General features: G+C 51.7%; 1 protein-coding gene across 1 annotated transcript in view; it reads left to right on the top strand.

The window, feature by feature from the left end:
* The window catches only part of slc27a4 (solute carrier family 27 member 4), a 55,889-nt gene that overhangs the window by 24,069 nt on the left and 14,498 nt on the right, over positions 1–17,322 (top strand). Inside the window, exons 3-7 of the mRNA XM_048558916.2 lie at positions 7,800–7,961; positions 9,429–9,498; positions 13,638–13,729; positions 14,781–14,890; positions 16,162–16,371. Coding sequence (XP_048414873.2) covers positions 7,800–7,961; positions 9,429–9,498; positions 13,638–13,729; positions 14,781–14,890; positions 16,162–16,371 — 644 coding nt within the window. The remainder of the gene's footprint in view (positions 1–7,799; positions 7,962–9,428; positions 9,499–13,637; positions 13,730–14,780; positions 14,891–16,161; positions 16,372–17,322) is intronic.

The following is a 17,322-nucleotide window of genomic DNA, read 5'->3' as shown; positions in this document are numbered from 1 at the left end:
ATCACATTTTCCATGAATTGCATTGGTTTTCAGGTGCTTGGGGCTGTCCTGAGATCATGAGAGATCCTCTATTTTCTTTCTGTGTGAACGTTGTGATGTGAAATGTCGATATTGATTATTCTTAAAGTTTGTCCTCTTCGAATTCGATCAGTGGAAAAGATACTTCTGGCAATAAATGCAATTTCTAATGTGTAAAGTATGACTTGGAAGGCAGGTCTGTTGCCCCCCAGGGTCAGCTTGCTTCATCCAGAGCTGGTTTATTTATTTATTTGTTGTTTGATTTTTTTTTTAAGTGCTGCTTTCTGTTGTTGGTGACAGGTTTTCAATCTGCCTCAGCTGATGTGGGATTCGAACTCCCTGCTGTTGGCATTATTCTGAGCCACGTGTATTCCATCATATGTTAATGAAGGTGAGAAGATGGCAATGTGCAATATGCGCAGATGCTGCGTCTTCCATTGACGCCCAAATTATAAACACTTCCCAAGTTATAATTAAACCAAGAGGGAGGGAGACAGCTGAGATTTCCACCCCCAAGCTCTTCCCCAGGGCTACATAGCAGCAGCCCTGACAATATGCATTGCTACACTTGGAAATAACATTTGTGCTACACATTCCAGGCTGTGACCATCTCCAATAAGAGGCCATATGACCACTGCCCCTCAACATTCAATAGTCTTGCCACTGAATTCCCTTTAGTATCAATATTCCTGGGGCTATCATTGACGAGAAACTCAAACCCAACTGGACTAGCCATGTAGATATGTTCTAGGAGCAAATTACTGCAGATGCTGGAATCTGTACTGAAAACAGCAAATGCTAGAGATCACAGCAGGTCATGCAGGACCCTTGGGTGGAGAGAGAGGGAGGGAGGGAGAGAAAGAAAGCTGACCATCTCCAACACATCCTCACCTTCCTGGACCTCTCCAGTCTCCATCTCAGGTAACCAGCTAAAAACTGATGTCCATTTCAAGCCCACCGACTCCCACAGCTACCTAGAATACAACTCCTCCCACCGACCCTCCTGCAAAAATTCCATCCCCTATTCCCAATTCCTCCGCTTCCGCCGCATCTGCTCCCACCATGAGGCATTCCACTCCCGCACATCCCAGATGTCCACGTTCTTCAAGGACTGCAACTTTGCCCCCGCAGTGGTCGAGAACGCCCTTGACCGCGTCTCCCGCATTTCCCGCAACACATCCCTCACACCCGGCCCCCACCACAACTGCCCCCAGAGGATCCCCCTCGTTCTCACATACCACCCCACCAACCTCTGGATGCAACGCATCATCCTCCGACACTTCCGCCATCTACAATCCGACCCCACCACCCAAGCTATTTTTCCATCCCCACCCTTGTCTGCTTTCCGGAGAGACGACTCTCTCCGTGACTCCCTTGTTCGCTCCACACTGCCCTCCCACCCCACCACACCCGGCACCTTCCCCTGCAATCGCAGGAAGTGCTACACTTGCTCCCACACCTCCTCCCACACCCTCATCCCAGGCCCCAAGATGTCAAGCAGATGTTCACCTGCACATCTGCCAATGTGGTATATTGTGTCCATTGTACCCGGTGTGGCTTCCTCTACATTGGGGAAACCAAGCGGAGGCTTGGGGACCGCTTTGCAGAACCCTCCGCTCGGTTCGCAACAAACAACTGCACCTCCCAGTCGTGAACTATTTTAACTCCCCCCTTCCATTCCTCAGACGACATGTCCATCATGGGCCTCCTGCAGTGCCACAATGATGCCACCCGAAGGTTGCAGGAACAGCAACTCATATTCCGCTTGGGAACCCGGCAGCCCAATGGTATCAATGTGGACTTCACCAGCTTCAAAATCTCCCCCTCCCCCACCGCATCCAAAAACCAGCCCAGTTCGTCCCCTCCCCCACTGCATCACAAAACCAGCCCAGTTCGTCCCCTCCCCCACTGCATCCCAAAACCAGCCCAGCCTGCCTCCCTAACCTGTTCTTCCTCTCACCCATCCCTTCCTCCCACCTCAAGCTAACCTCCATTTCCCACCTACCACCTCATCCTGCCTCCTTGACCTGTCCGTCTTCCCTGGACTGATCTATCCCCTCCCTACCTCCCCCACCTATACTCTCCTCTCTACCTATCTTCTTTTCTCCATCTTCGGTCCACCTCCCCCTCTCTCCCTATTTATTCCAGAACCCTCTCCCCATCCCCCTCTCTGATGAAGGGTCTAGGCCTGAAACGTCAGCTTTTGTGCTCCTGAGATGCTGCTTGGCCTGCTGTGTTCATCCAGCTTCACACTTTGTTATCTTGGATTCTCCAGCATCTGCAGTTCCCATTATCACTGACATTTTGAATCATCAGGTTGAACTGATTTCAAGGTTTGGAATTACTACAAATTCATTCTTTCTGAAAATGAGTGATTATTTTAAAGTCACTTCAATGGGAGACGTCTGTCCTTGGAGACATCCCCCCGCCCTGCCCCCCGGCTTTTACCGCTCTGCTATCGGTATTGAGCTGTCTTAGTCTAAGGCACTGACGTTAGGTCCTCACTTTGCCTCCTCTGAATTCAACCCTAGACAAAGAACATGTTTCACTGTAAGTACATGATTGTGAGCTTACCCATTCAGAAAAGAAACTGCTTCTTCCAGAGACGGCATGAGTTACAAGTTCATGGAGCATCAGTTCAATGTTGACAGACCAGAGGTAACGATGTTCGTTTGAAGGGCTGGTACAGGAGCAGTGGGGTGAATAGCCTCTCCCCGCATCATAATTCACAGAAGTGTTAATAAATCTGAATAAAAATCGTATATAACTAATGCTGACCATCATATATGCACTCGTAAAAGCACATCAGAATTTTTTTTCTATTCATTTCTGTAATGTGGATGTCGTTGGCTGGGCCAGCATTTATTGCCTATCCCTAGTTGCCCTTGAGAAGGTGCTGGTGAGCTGCCTTCTTGAACTGCTGCATTCCTGCTGCTGTGGGCTGACCCACAATGCCCTTAGGGAGGGAATTCCAGGATTTTGACCCAGCGACGATAAAGAAGCACCAATATAGTTCCAAGTCAGGATGGTGAATGACTTGGAGGGGGTGCTGTTCCCATGTATCTGCTGCCCTTGTCCTTCTAGATGGAGTTGGCCGTGGGTTTGGAAGGTGCTGTCTGAGGATCTTTGGTGAATTTCTGCATCGCATCTTGTAGATAGTACTGCTGCTGAGCGTCAGTGGTGGAGGGAATGGTGTTTTTGGATGTCGTGCCAATCAAGTGGCTGCTTTGTCCTGGATGGTATCAAGTTTCTTGAGTGTTGTTGGGGCTGTGCCCTTCACGCAAGTGGGGAGTATTCCATCACACTCCTGACTTGTGCCTTGTAGATGGTGGACAGGCTTTGGGGAGCCAGGAGGTGAGTTACTTGCCACAGTATTCCCAGCTCTGGCCTGCTCTTGTAACCACTGTGTTAATGTGGTTAGTCTAGTTAAGTTTCTGGTCAGCGGTAACCCCCAGGGGTTGATGTTGACAGTGGGGGATTCGGTGATGGTAACACTATTAAATGTCAAGGGGCAACTGGTTAGATTGTCTCTTATTGGTGATGGTCACAGCCTGGCAATGTGTGGCATGAATGTCACTTGCCACTTGTCGGCCCAAGCCTGGATATTGTCCAGATCTTGTTGTGTGTGAACACTGACTGCTTCAGTATTTGATGAGTCACAAATGGTGCTGAACATTGTGCAGTCATCAGTGAACATCCCCACTTCTGACCTTATGATGGAGGGAAGGTCATTGATGAAGCAGCTGAAGATGGCTGGGCCTAGGACATGACCCTGAGGAACTCCTGCAGAGATGTCCTGGAGCTGAGATGATTGACCTCCCACAACCACGACCATCCTCCTGTGTGTCAGGTATGACTCCAACCATCACCAATACCCATTTGTTCCAGTTTTGCTGGGGCTCCTTGATGCCACACTCTGTCAAATGTAGCCTTGATGTCAAGGGCTGTCATTGTCGCTTCGCCTGGAATTCAGCTGTTTTGTCCAAGTTTGGATCACGGCTGTAATGAGAGCAGGAGCTGAGCGGTTCTGGTGGAACCTAAACTGAGCGTCACTGAGCAGTTTACTTCTGAGTAAGTGCTGCTGGATAGCACTGTTGCTGACACCTTCCATCACTTTACTGATGATTGAGAGGAGACAGTAATTGGCCGGGTTGGATTTGTCCTGCTTTTTTATGTATAGGACATACTTGGGCAACTTTCCACATTGTTGGATAGATATCAATGTTGAGACTCACCCACATTGCTGTGGGTCTGGAGTCACATGTAGGCCAGACGAGATAAGACTGGCAGACTTCCTCCCTGAAGGAATTTGGTGAACCAGGTGAGCTCTTCCAACAAAATGATCTTTATGGTGATCAGTGGATTCTTAATTCCAGACTCTCTCTGAATTCAAATTCCACCATCTGCGATAACAAAGTGTGGAGCTGGATGAACACAGCAGGCCAAGCAGCATCTTAGGAGCACAAAAGCTGACGTTTCGTCTCTCTGCTGTGGTGGAACTGGAACCCAGGTCCCCAGAACATCAGCTGGGTTTCTGGATTAATAGTCGAGCGATAACACCCAAGGGCCATCGCCTCTCCGATGTGTTTATTAACTGTGTGACCCTTTTAAGGAATGAAATCTGTCATTGTGTGGAGTCAGATCTATATGTACCTCCAGGATGGGTGATTCTGAACTGCCATCTGACATGGCTGAGTAAACATTGGGTTGTTCGGGACGCTGAATGTTTTTTCTTCTCTCGACTGAATCCTTAACAACGGTAGAATTCCAGATTGTCGTTTGTGGTACTGTAGCAGGTCAAGACAACAGTTCACAGCCACCTTCTCAAAGCCCGGCATTGACCAGCCGGTGATGTCTGCTGCCCATGAGGAAATAAAAACAGAAGTTGAGAAGCTGTGGCTTCTGCATCACTTCCAGTACAAAGGCCTTTGCGTCTGTTACACATAGAGAGTGATTTTAAGGCCGTTGCGCCAAGTGAGTCATGTCACTCACACCCAGTCTCACCTTTCCATTGACTGCGAATGAAAGGAAAGTTTGAGTGAAATGCAGAAAGAGTCGGATTATCATGGGGGCACGTAAATATAATGTGTTTCTCTGAGTAACAGCTTTCACACTGTTTTTAAAGATCGGCTCCAGTTCCATCCTCCACTGCTCGCCAATACTGAGGAGGGAGGGCTGCAAACTGCTAGAGTGGCCTCGGCATCTCTGAGAGTTTAGAACTTGGATCCTCGCTGTCAAACCCAACACCAGAAACTGTTTGGCGTCTGTCTGCTTACAAATGTTGGCGAGGTTTTGAAATTCCAGTGTTTAATTGAGAGTTTGCAGTTGGGTGGGCCCACCAATTTGATCCTAATTAAAAAGCTCTCCTTTCCCAAATGATCTGTGTGTGGTGTAATCTGCCTGTTTGCATGTGTTTTCTCTGTTTGGTCTCCATGCTTGACCCTTTTCTTTCTGTCAATCTGCTGGTCCGGTTTGGAAAAGGAATGTGTGTGATTGTTTTATTTTCCATGTTTGCCATTTTGTATTTGGGAAGGTGGATTGAAGGATTTTGCAGAACACTGAGAAAGCCGTTACACTCGGGTGATGTTCACCTGGGGAGTCTGCATTGCTGTGGCAGCCTGGAGTGATGGACAGAGATTCCCAACGTTTGCCCTGATCAGGAATCTCTCCCACTGCCTGCTCTTGGCTTCTGCATTAACGAAGGGTCTTGTTGCTGAAATGCAGGACAAAGGTTGATGTGGGCCATGCTTCTGGGGACTGTGTTGAACCCAGGTCTCTGTTTGAAACCTTTTTGGAGGATTTATTCCTTCATCTTCAGCACAGTGATTGGCGTCTCCACCAGGAGTGTAAACCCTGTACCACAGCAAGCTCCACATGTCTGTATTTGAGTGCCAGTCTCATGGGCTGGCAAAGATAAAGGTTCCTTTTAGTATAAACTAGAGACTAGAGAAATAAAGAGAACGACAAGTAGCTCACAATCTTTAGGACTGCTTGATGGCAGCTATATCACAAGTGGTTATTGTTGGAGGGTGTGACACTCAGTACCTAACTTTGTCACTGTTCCATGTTTGGTATCACTTGTTTAAAGGAGTGCATCTTGCTCTGAGCACAGTCTGTTGAGGAAGTGCGGGGTGGAGGTGGGAGGGCACACTATTCATCGTCACTGGCATTTTGCCAGCGTCAATGTTAAGTCAGTTTTGGTGACTCTGCTTAGTCTGTCGGGACCTGTCTCCCACACCAGAGTCTGTGCTCTCACCACCTCCAACTCTAATCCAAAATCTGAGGATTGAGTGCAGAATCCATCGGGATCCTCTAGTGCAGTGTCGAGGGAGCTCTGCACAGTCTGAGGTGCTGTTTTTGGGATCAGGCACTAACCCAAGGCCCTGCCTGCCCCCCTCCCCCCACTGAGGAAGGAAATAAACCCCCGGAACTAGTGTGGCTTAGAAGTGCTTAGTCACCAATCAACTCGAACAGATGATCTAGATTATCACAATACTGTCTGAACACGAGCTTGGACCAGGACAGGCCATTCGGTCCATCCAGCATGCTGTGCCATTTGATAAGATCGTGGGTGATTAGGTTGTGGCTGTGATTATACTCTCCTGCCTGACCCCAGCACCGACAACCTTTTGACCCTCTTGACGCTTGTACTCCAGCCTTGACTGTATTCAGTGACCCAGTGTCTCCTGCTTTCTGGGGAAGATCATTTGAGAGAATAAAGACCTTCTCAGAGATATGCCTTTTCCTCCTCCTCTTAAATGGGAGACCTTCTATTCTTAAACTGGGTCCCCTTAGTTCTGGATGACTCGTGTAAGGAAACGTACCCTCTCGGCATCCATCCTGTGAGCTTCCCTGGGTACCTGATACGTTGGGCGGCGCGATGGCTCAGCGGTTAGCACTGCTGCTGCACAGTGCCACGGACCCGGGTTCGATTTCACCCTCGGGTGACTGTCTGTGTGTGGAATTTGCACATTCGCCCCATGTCTGCGTGGGTTCTCTTCCCCCCCCCCCCCCCCCCCTCCCGCACACAGTCCAAAAATGTGCAGGTTAGGTTGAATTGGCCATGCTAAATTGTCCCGTAGTGTTCAGGGGTGTGTAGATTAGGTGGGTTATAGGGGAATGGGTCTGGGTGGAGTGCTCTCGGGGTCGGTGTGGACCTGTTGGGCCGAAGGGCCTGTTTCCACACTGTAGGGGTTCTATGTTTCTGTTGGTAGGACCTTACTGAATGAGACTGTATTGAAACATACAGGATTCTCAGGGAGCTTGCCAGAGGAGATGTGGAAGGGTGCACAACCTTTTCTCGAAGAGTCGAGATACAGAAGGCTTCATCTCCATGTAAGGGTCACACATTTAATATAGATGAAGAGGAATTTTTGTTTGATGGTAGCAGATCTGTAGAATTCTTTACCACAGAGGGCTGTTGAGTTTGAGTCAACAACAATCTCTCTCAGCCTTGAATATAGCTTTAATCAGTAAGGGGAATCGAGCATTAATGGGGGAAAAGGCGAGTGAATGGAGTCGCTAGAGACCAGATCAGCCACAGAATGGCAGAGCAGTCTCGATGGGCTGAATGGCCTTATTCTGCTCGTGTGTTTAATGATCCTTTTGGTTTGTGGTACACATGGACTCAGCCGTTGTGCAGAGTGGGATTGGACACTAGGAAAATGATCAGACCAGTAGCCAGAGTGTGAACTGTGCAGGTTCTGAGATGGGGAGTCAGGAGAGGAATGCCCAACGCTGAAGGTCTGTCTTCACTTTTGCTTCATTTTGTTTTTGACCAGCCCTGAAGGAGATCCACAAGCTGCTGGGAAAATCCATGTCCCTGTACTGCTCTGGAGAGCCTGATCCCTCGGACGTGCTCCCTGGTACGGAGAACCTGGATCGTTTGCTGGAAGCTGCGTCAAGCCAGTGCCCTCCCCCTCTCCAGGGCCGAGGATTCACAGGTACCAGCCTTTGGGAGAAGGTGGAACTAGGTCGATCCCGTCTGTGCCATCCCCGACAATCGGGGCAGGAATAGGCCATTCGGCCCTATTTGAGCTTGCTTCCCCTGTTCCCACTTTCTCCCCAGACCCTTTGATCCCTTTATCCCGAAGAATCATATCAAACTCCTCCATGTTTTGGCCTCAACTGTTTTCTGTGGCAGGGAATTGCACAGGTTCATCACTCTCTCTGGGTGAAGACATTTCACCTCATTTCAGTCCGAAGTGGCCCACTCAGTATCCTTCAACTGTGATTGCCTCGTTCTGGACATCCTTTCTGCATTCACCCTGTGTCTAGTCCTGTTAGAATTTTATACGAATTACTCCCACAGTCTTCTAAACTTCAGTGGATGTAACCCTAACTAATTCAGTCTCCCTTCATACATCAACCCTTCCATCTCAGTAGTCTGGGATGCCTTTGCTGTAGCCTGTCTGTAGCCAGTGCTCTCACCAAGGCTCAGTATCATTGCAGTAAGACGTCCCTGTCCCTGTTCCTGTACTCGAATCCCATCGCTATGAAGACCAGCATACCATTTACCACCTTCACTGCCGACTTACTCTCAGCAACTAGCATGTAGCCAGGTCTCACTGCACCTCCCTCTTTCCCAAACTGTTGTCTTTCAGGTAGTGTTCTGCCCTCTGTTTCCTGCGACAGAACAGGAATGAGGAAACAGGTTTAAAAACTCCAGAAGGGTCGGGGTTGGTGGGGAGTGGGGTGGCCGAAGGGGAATGAGTCTGAAGAATTTCACTGTCTACGATAGGAATGGGTCTGTGAGAGATCACTGTAGCCCTGATGAATGTGAAGCTGTACCTACCGTTTGTGAGCAGGATTTCCCTGACCACCTCTTCACAGCAGCTCAAGCCCTTGCCTGGGGGACTTGGGCAGCACAGTGCGAGTCCATTCCATATGAGCGCCACTTTTGGGGAATGACCACTACGTCGTATCTAACCCAGACCTGCCCTTTCTAAGCATTTTAAACTAGTGCCTCTGTGCTGCCTTTGATGGGTTTCTGTAAGCGCCACTAGCAAGACAAGCGTTTGTTGCCCATTACTGATTCCTCGGGACTCAGTGCCCGGCTTGGCCATTTGAGAGGACACCGCTCCTAAATATTCCTTGCAGTGACACCAGATCCCAGGAAAGAACTTCACAGGGAGCAGTGCTTATTCAGTGGGCATTGTGGTTGGGAATTCACTGCCTGGAAGGGTGCATGGGAATAGATTTGGTCAGAACTTTGGACAAGGAGTTTAGCTCATTGGAGCTGGCTCAACCTTTCAACATGGAGAGAAGGATTCCAAACCTGGGAAAGGAAGGGCCTGAGGAGGACGAACTCTAAGACAGGCCTAGCACAGACGCAATGGGCCAAATATCTATCTTCTGTGTTCATTGCATGATTTATTTTCCAGTCCCTTGTAAATATGTATCTCTTGCAGATCGACTGTTTTATATCTACACTTCAGGAACGACAGGCATGCCCAAGGCAGCTATAGTTGTCCACAGCAGGTAAGGACCCCCATCTTGAGGATGTTAAAAGCCATGGAGCTTGCTCTCTATCACTGCCCAATGCACTCAATCGACTTCCATTGAGGTACATTTTCAACACTGCTTCCTGGGTTGAGGGCCTGGAGGATGGGGTTATGTCTTCAGTTTTAATCATGTTGCTTCAGAGAGAGGGGTTGTTTGTTAGTAGACCCGACACTACTGAGAAACCCAAGATAATAAAATGTGAGGCTGGATGAACACAGCAGGCCAAGCAGCATCTCAGGAGCACAAAAGCTGACGTTTCGGGCCTAGACCCTTCATCAGAGAGGGGGATGGGGAGAGGGAACTGGAATAAATAGGGAGAGAGGGGGAGGCGGACCGAAGATGGAGAGTAAAGAAGATAGGTGGAGAGAGTGTAGGTGGGGAGGTAGGGAGGGGATAGGTCAGTTCAGGGAAGACGGACAGGTCAAGGAGGTGGGATGAGGTTAGTAGGTAGCTGGGGGTGCAGCTTGGGGTGGGAGGAAGGAATGGGTGAGAGGAAGAACCGGTTAGGGAGGCAGAGACAGGTTGGACTGGTTTTGGGATGCAGTGGGTGGGGGGGAAGAGCTGGGCTGGTTGTGTGGTGCAGTGGGGGGAGGGGACGAACGGGGCTGGTTTAGGGATGCAGTAGGGGAAGGGGAGATTTTGAAACTGGTGAAGTCCACATTGATACCATATGGCTGCAGGGTTCCCAGGCGGAATATGAGTTGCTGTTCCTGCAACCTTCGGGTGGCATCATTGTGGCAGTGCAGGAGGCCCATGATGGACATGTCATCTAGAGAATGGGAGGGGGAGTGGAAATGGTTTGCGACTGGGAGGTGCAGTTGTTTGTTGCGAACTGAGCGGAGGTGTTCTGCAAAGCGGTCTCCAAGCCTCCGCTTGGTTTCCCCAATGTAGAGGAAGCCGCACCGGGTACAGTGGATGCAGTATACCACATTAAGCAGAGGTTCACCTGCACATCTGCCAATGTGGAATGTCATCTTGGGGCCTGGGATGGGGGTGAGGGAGGAGGTGTGGGGGCAAGTGTAGCATTTCCTACGGTTGCAGAGGAAGGTGCCGGGTGTGGTGGGGTTGGGGGGCAGTGTGGTGCGAACAAGGGAGTCACGGAGAGAGTGGTCTCTCCGGAAAGCTGACAGGGGAGGGGATGGAAAAATGTCTTGGGTGGTGGGGTCGGATTGTAAATGGCGGAAGTGTCGGAGGATAATGCGTTGTATCCGGAGGTTGGTAGGGTGGTGTGTGAGAACGAGGGGGATCCTCTTGGGGCGGTTGTGGCGGGGGCGGGGTGTGAGGGATGTGTTGCGGGAAATACGGGAGATGCGGTCAAGGGCGTTCTCGATCACTGTGGGGGGAAAGTTGCGGTCCTTAAAGAACTTGGACATCTGGGATGTGCGGGAGTGGAATGTCTTATCGTGGGGGCGGAGGCGGAGGAATTGGGAATAGGGGGATGGAATTTTTGCAGGAGGGTGGGTGGGAGGAGGTGTATTCTAGGTAGCTGGGGGAGTCGGTGGGCTTGAAATGGACATCAGTTACAAGCTGGTTGCCTGAGATGGAGACTGAGAGGTCCAGGAAGGTGAGGGATGTCCTGGAAATGGCCCAGGTGAACTGAAGGTTGGGGTGGAAGGTGTTGGTGAAGTGGATGAACTGTTGGAGCTCCTCTGGGTAGCAAGAGGCGGCGCCGATACAGTCATCAATGTCACGGAGGAAGAGGTGGGGTTTGGGGCCTGTGTAGGTGCGGAAGAGGGACTGTTCCACGTAACCTACAAAGAGGCAGGCATAGCTGGGGCCCATGCGGGTGCCCATGGCCACCCCCTTAGTCTGTAGGAAGTGGGAGGAGTCAAAAGAGAAGTTGTTGAGTGTACCCGGTGTGGCTTCCTCTACATTGGGGAAACCAAGCGGAGGCTTGGAGACCGCTTTGCAGAACACCTCCGCTCAGTTCGCAACAAACAACTGCACCTCCCAGTCGCAAACCATTTCCACTCCCCCTCCCATTCTCTTGATGACATGTCCATCATGGGCCTCCTGCAGTGCCACAATGATGCCACCCGAAGGTTGCAGGAACAGCAACTCATATTCCGCCTGGGAACCCTGCAGCCATATGGTATCAATGCGGACTTCACCAGTTTCAAAATCTCCCCTTCCCCTACTGCATCCCTAAACCAGCCCAGTTCGTCCCCTCCCCCCACTGCACCACACAACCAGCCCAGCTCTTCCCCCCCACCCACTGCATCCCAAAACCAGTCCAACCTGTCTCTGCCTCCCTAACCGGTTCTTCCTCTCACCCATCCCTTCCTCCCACCCCAAGCCGCACCCCCGGCTACCTACTAACCTCATCCCACCTCCTTGACCTGTCCGTCTTCCCTGGACTGACCTATCCCCTCCCTACCTCCCCACCTACACTCTCTCCACCTATCTTCTTTACTCTCCATCTTCGGTCCGCCTCCCCCTCTCTCCCTATTTATTCCAGTTCCCTCTCCCCATCCCCCTCTCTGATGAAGGGTCCAGGCCCGAAACGTCAGCTTTTGTGCTCCTGAGATGCTGCTTGGCCTGCTGTGTTCATCCACCCTCACATTTTATTATCTTGGAATTCTCCAGCATCTGCAGTTCCCATTATCTCTGATACTACTGAGAAACCCCTGCTTTTAAACTATCAGATCTGCTGTGTCATTCAGTGAGATCTTGGCTGATCTGATATTCCTCGACTCCACTTTCCTGCTTTCTCCCCACCGCCCTTGATTGAACCTTCCTGATTTAAACACCGGTCTATCCCAGCCTCAACAGACCTCTGCAGTGAAGAATTCCACAGGTTTGCTATCCTCTGAAGAGAAGAAATTTCTCCCCAAACAGATGATCCCTTACTCTGAGAGATTGCCCTTTGCCCTTTGGTCCTAGACTGTCCAACAAGGGGAAACAACCTTTCCACGTTGTCTGTGAAGTGTCCCTCAGAGTCTCTTACCTTTTCAGTAAGGTCACCCCTCACTTCTAAATTCCATACACCCAACCTACTCAGTCTGTCCTCATGAGGCAGTCCCCCAATACTTGGGAGCAGCTGTGTGAGCCATCTCTGGACTGCCTCCAATGGCAGGATAGGGTCATTACAACACACCAAAAGGCCATTTGGCCAATTGAGCCACTCTGTACAGCAATGCACTCAGCCCCATCCCCATTCATTTTCCCCTCAAATCATTTGTCACCTCTTTTCCACCTCAGTTGTGGGAGGCAAGTCCCAGGTCATTATCACTGGCTGTGTAAAACAATCCTTCCCCGGATTAACCTCTGACCCCTACCCACCTTTCCCCATAATGTGAAACCTCGCCTCATCCTGGTGCCTTCAGTTTAACAGAAACAGCTTTTCTTTAGTTTATCATCTGTCTATAACCATAATAGACATGTATTTACAATAAATACTTATGCCATCTGTCTATAACTAATAATATTTTAAAAAAATTTATACCATATGCCCATCACCATAATAGGTATGTATTTATAATATACATTTACACCGTCTGCAATGATACCCAGGCACGTGGTAATTTTGTGCAACTCACTGGCACCTCATTTTCTTCCAGATGGTGCTGGGGGATCTTTAGTGTCTAATTGAGAAGGCAGTTGGGCTTTCTTGTTTAAAGTCTCACCCGAAAGGCATCCCCTCAAGCTGTGCTGCACTCCACTTGGCCGTGTCAATCCAACCCTGGTCTCAGCAGCTAAGTCTGCTACTGCCAACTGGCACCAGACACGTTGGCTGGAGCTGCCCATTCTCTGGAGTTGGCACGCGTTGCCTTGCAGACTGGGCTGATGCAGATACGTGGTGACAATTCTGAAAGAATTTTGGAAATGCAGCGAACTGTCCTCTGCAAACAAAAGCATCATGTTCAGGCTTTTATGCCTCTTAATTTGAGTTTTCTTGTTACTTTTCCCCTGGAAATGCTCCAGTTAATCAGGGTCACCTTGCCAACCAATCAGCACCCTTTTCTTCTGTGGTATAAGTTGTAGTGATTATTTGAAATTTGGCATTCTTGCGTTTGTCCTGATGATTGCAAGAGGGAAAGCTTTGGTAACAAGTCTCTCTTTTCAACTGTATTTAAGAATTGGAAACCAGTTCTCAAAGTTCTCTCTCCTTCCAGGTATTACCGGATGGCAGCTTTGGTTTATTATGGGTTTCGAATGCGCGCTGATGACATTGTCTATGACTGTTTGCCTCTCTATCACTCTGCAGGTAACTGAGTGAGGTCCGTGGGGCAGGGGAGGGAAGAAAGGGGCAGGATAGAGTGCTTACAGTAAACACTGTCACTTCACAAAATAGACTATAAAAGTTTGGGACACCTGGTTGGCATAGACGAGTTGGATTGAAGGGTGTCTTTCCGTTTTGTATGACTGTGTTGCTACAGACATAGGTCATTCAGCCCATCAAGTCTGGTCTACCATTCACTAAGATTATAGCTGGTCTGGTAATCCTCAACTCCACTTTACTGCTTTCTCTGCAATTCTTGATTCCCTTACTGATTTAAAAACTGTGTCTGTCTCAGCCTTGAACATACTGAATAACCCAGCCTTGACCACCCTCTGCAGTAAAGAATTCCACAGATTCATTACCCTGTGAGCGAGGAAATCTCTCCTTATGTCTGTCTTAAATGTACAATCCTTTAGTCTGAGACTATGCCCTAGACCCTCCCACTGGGGGAACAACCTTCCTACATCTGTCCTGTCAGGTAGGGAGTGGGAAAATAAGGGAGTAAGGGGCTGTGAATACAGAAGGTGGGGTGGGCAGTGCTGGAGGGAGGGTGTGGATGCATAAAGGTGGGGCAGTGGGGGAGGATGGGAGGAAGGTCCTGTGAGAGAGGGACGGGCAGATAGTGAGAGAGCGAGGGGACTTGAGGGGTGCATAGAGAGGCTGGGAGGAAGGGCATTGGGGAGTGCAGGACAATCGGGGGAAAGGTTGAGTGAGGAAGGGTGAGGGACAGAAGGGCAGTGAGGCAGGGGGCAGTTAGGGAGCGGGCAGTGATTGTGATGTAGCTAGACTTTCTGAGGTAGGTTTGACAGACCGCTAGGGGTTGTCTTGCCCCTGAGTGGCTCTGGACTGAACGGTACAGTGTTTGCAACGTTAACGAGTGGAAACTGAGTGCACTGTCATCGAACATAGAACATTACAGCACAGTACAGGACCGTCGGCCCTCGATGTTGTGCCGACCTGTCATACCGATCTGAAGCCCATCTAACCTACACTATTCCATGTACTGTCACTGACATGGTCCTGTTTGCTTCCCTAGGGAATATTGTGGGGATCGGCCAGTGTCTCCTGCATGGACTGACTGTGGTCATCAGGAGGAAGTTCTCTGCCTCTCGCTTTTGGGATGATTGTGTTACGTATAGGTGTACGGTAAGTATTACTGTCTGTGACGGCTGGGCCATCCTGTGGGAAACTGCCCCTCACCCTCTGAAATACCCCATCACCCTCCGATTGCCCTTTAACCCCATACAGTCGGAACTGGGCTAACAGTGCGCTAACTGCTCTCATACTGAAACCCACTTACCCCAGTTGAGGGCTCCTGTTGCCCTGCTGCCCCTGTCTCCCATTTATAACCCCCTTCCACTTATACCCCATACAGACCCCACCCCATTTATACCCCTGTCCCATATGGATCCCATCCCCATTTATAACCCCCATCCCGTACGGACCTAGACCCTGGAGTGGAAGGTGGGCCACAGCTTAGCAATGCCAGTCTCTGTGCCACACCCCTGGCAAGCTGGTCTAGTTGATTCCGTGCCTTGTCACCTGGCCACTGTTCAACCGTTGAAGTTAGCCAAGATTACCTTCACCGAGCGAACCCTCAGCGCTTTATTTCACACACTGTTCATCAAAACTGTAACATCAGAAACACTCTACAGTCCAAGCGTGGATTAATCTAAGAATTCTACGACCATTTTGATGACCACTGAGCCGGGACAATGTCTCTCAAACCCTCACGCTCTTGATGGCTCTAAATTAGGCATGGGTTAAGGCCATTCGGCCTCTCCAGGCGGTTCTACCATTCATGGTTGTTCTACATCCCACAGAAGGAGTGACGATAGACCTTGTGGTGGAGTGATTCCCTCTCCCGTTCTCTGGAGTGGTTGTGAGGTGGTGTAGATGTGTGCTAGGCTTTGTTAACCCAGTGTGAAAGGTTGCTGTTTATCTTCCCAACCCTTTCTAAGCAGCCCGCGAGTTGGTCTGTTGTTTGGCGAGGCGGGGGGGGGGTCCAGAACAAAATGATGGTCCTTTTATTTCCATAAAGGTGAAGTGGCCATAGTCCCAGAGGGACACTGGGCTGCTCTCTCATTAGAGAGGGATGACCAGTGGTGGTTTAACCTGAGGGTCACTGTGCCTCACTAGAGGGAAGAGGTTGAAGAGGGGAGAACTTTGTAGTGACCTCAGCCTGTGTGGGAATTGAGCCCATGCTGTTAGTGTCAGTCTGCATTGCAAACCAGCCATCCAGCCAACTCCGCTAACCAGGCTCCTTACTCTGCTGAGTAACACCAGGGCTGCTCCTGTAGGAATGAGATCGAATCTCCTGCAGGACAATACTGTTGTTTAATTTGGACTGAGTCTGTGTGTGTGATCTCTGGCCTCCCAGCGCCTGATGGATTCTCCTGGCCGCTCTCTTCCCACAGATTGTACAGTACATTGGGGAGATCTGCCGCTACCTGCTGAGCCAGCCGGAGCGGGCGGTGGAGAGACAGCACTGCGTGCGAATGGCCCTGGGGAATGGCCTACGCCCGTCCATCTGGGAGGAGTTCACTTCCCGCTTCCACATCCCTCAGGTTGCTGAGTTCTACGGAGCCACGGAGTGTAACTGCAGCCTCGGCAACTTCGACAACAAGGTGGGGGGAGAGGGTGGGCAGGGAGATGTGGGGCCAGGGGCGGGGGGCGGGCAGTGAGGGGGAGAGGGTGGGCAGGGAGACGTGGTGGGGTGGGGTGGGGAGGGGGAGAGGGCGGGCAGGGAGACGTGGGGCCGGGGTGGGGGGGTGAGGGAGAGAGGGCGGGCAGGGAGACGTGGGGCTGGGGGGTGGGGGACGGGGGGGGTGGCGGTGAGGGGGAGAGGGCGGGCAGGGAGATGTGGGGCCGGGGGCGGGGTGGCGGTGAGGGGGAGAGGGCGGGCAGGGAGACATGGGGCCGGGGCGGGGTGGCGGTGAGGGGGAGAGGGTGGGCAGGGAGATGTGGGGCCAGGGGCGGGGGGCGGGCAGTGAGGGGGAGAGGGCGGGCAGGGAGACGTGGGGCCAGGGGAGGGTGGCGGTGAGGGGGAGAGGGTGGGCAGGGAGATGTGGGGCCAGGGGCGGGGGGGCGGGCAGTGAGGGGGAGAGGGCGGGCAGGGAGACGTGGGGCCAGGGGCGGGGGGGCGGGCAGTGAGGGGGAGAGGGCGGGCAGGGAGACGTGGGGCCAGGGGCGGGGGGCGGGCAGTGAGGGGGAGAGGGCGGGCAGGGAGACGTGGGGCCAGGGGCGGGGGGCGGGCAGTGAGGGGGAGAGGGCGGGCAGGGAGACGTGGGGCCAGGGGCGGGGGGCGGGCAGTGAGGGGGAGAGGGCGGGCAGGGAGACGTGGGGCCGGGGGGTGTGGGTGGCGGTGAGGGGGAGAGGGCGGGCAGGGAGACGTTTGGCCGGGGGGGTGGTGGTGGCGGTGAGGGGGAGAGGGCGGGCAGGGAGACGTTTGGCCGGGGGGCGGGGTGGCGGTGAGGGGGAGAGGGCGGGCAGGGAGACGTGGGGCCAGCGGTGGGTGGGGCGGGGGTGGGTGGTGAGGGGGATAGGGGGAGAGGGAGGTGGGGGGGGATGAGGGGGAT

This window comes from Stegostoma tigrinum, chromosome 29, assembly GCF_030684315.1.
Source record: "Stegostoma tigrinum isolate sSteTig4 chromosome 29, sSteTig4.hap1, whole genome shotgun sequence".
Classification (NCBI taxonomy): domain Eukaryota; kingdom Metazoa; phylum Chordata; class Chondrichthyes; order Orectolobiformes; family Stegostomatidae; genus Stegostoma; species Stegostoma tigrinum.
The sequence above is the reverse complement of the archived record's forward strand: the minus strand, read 5'-3'. Positions and strand labels throughout refer to the sequence as shown.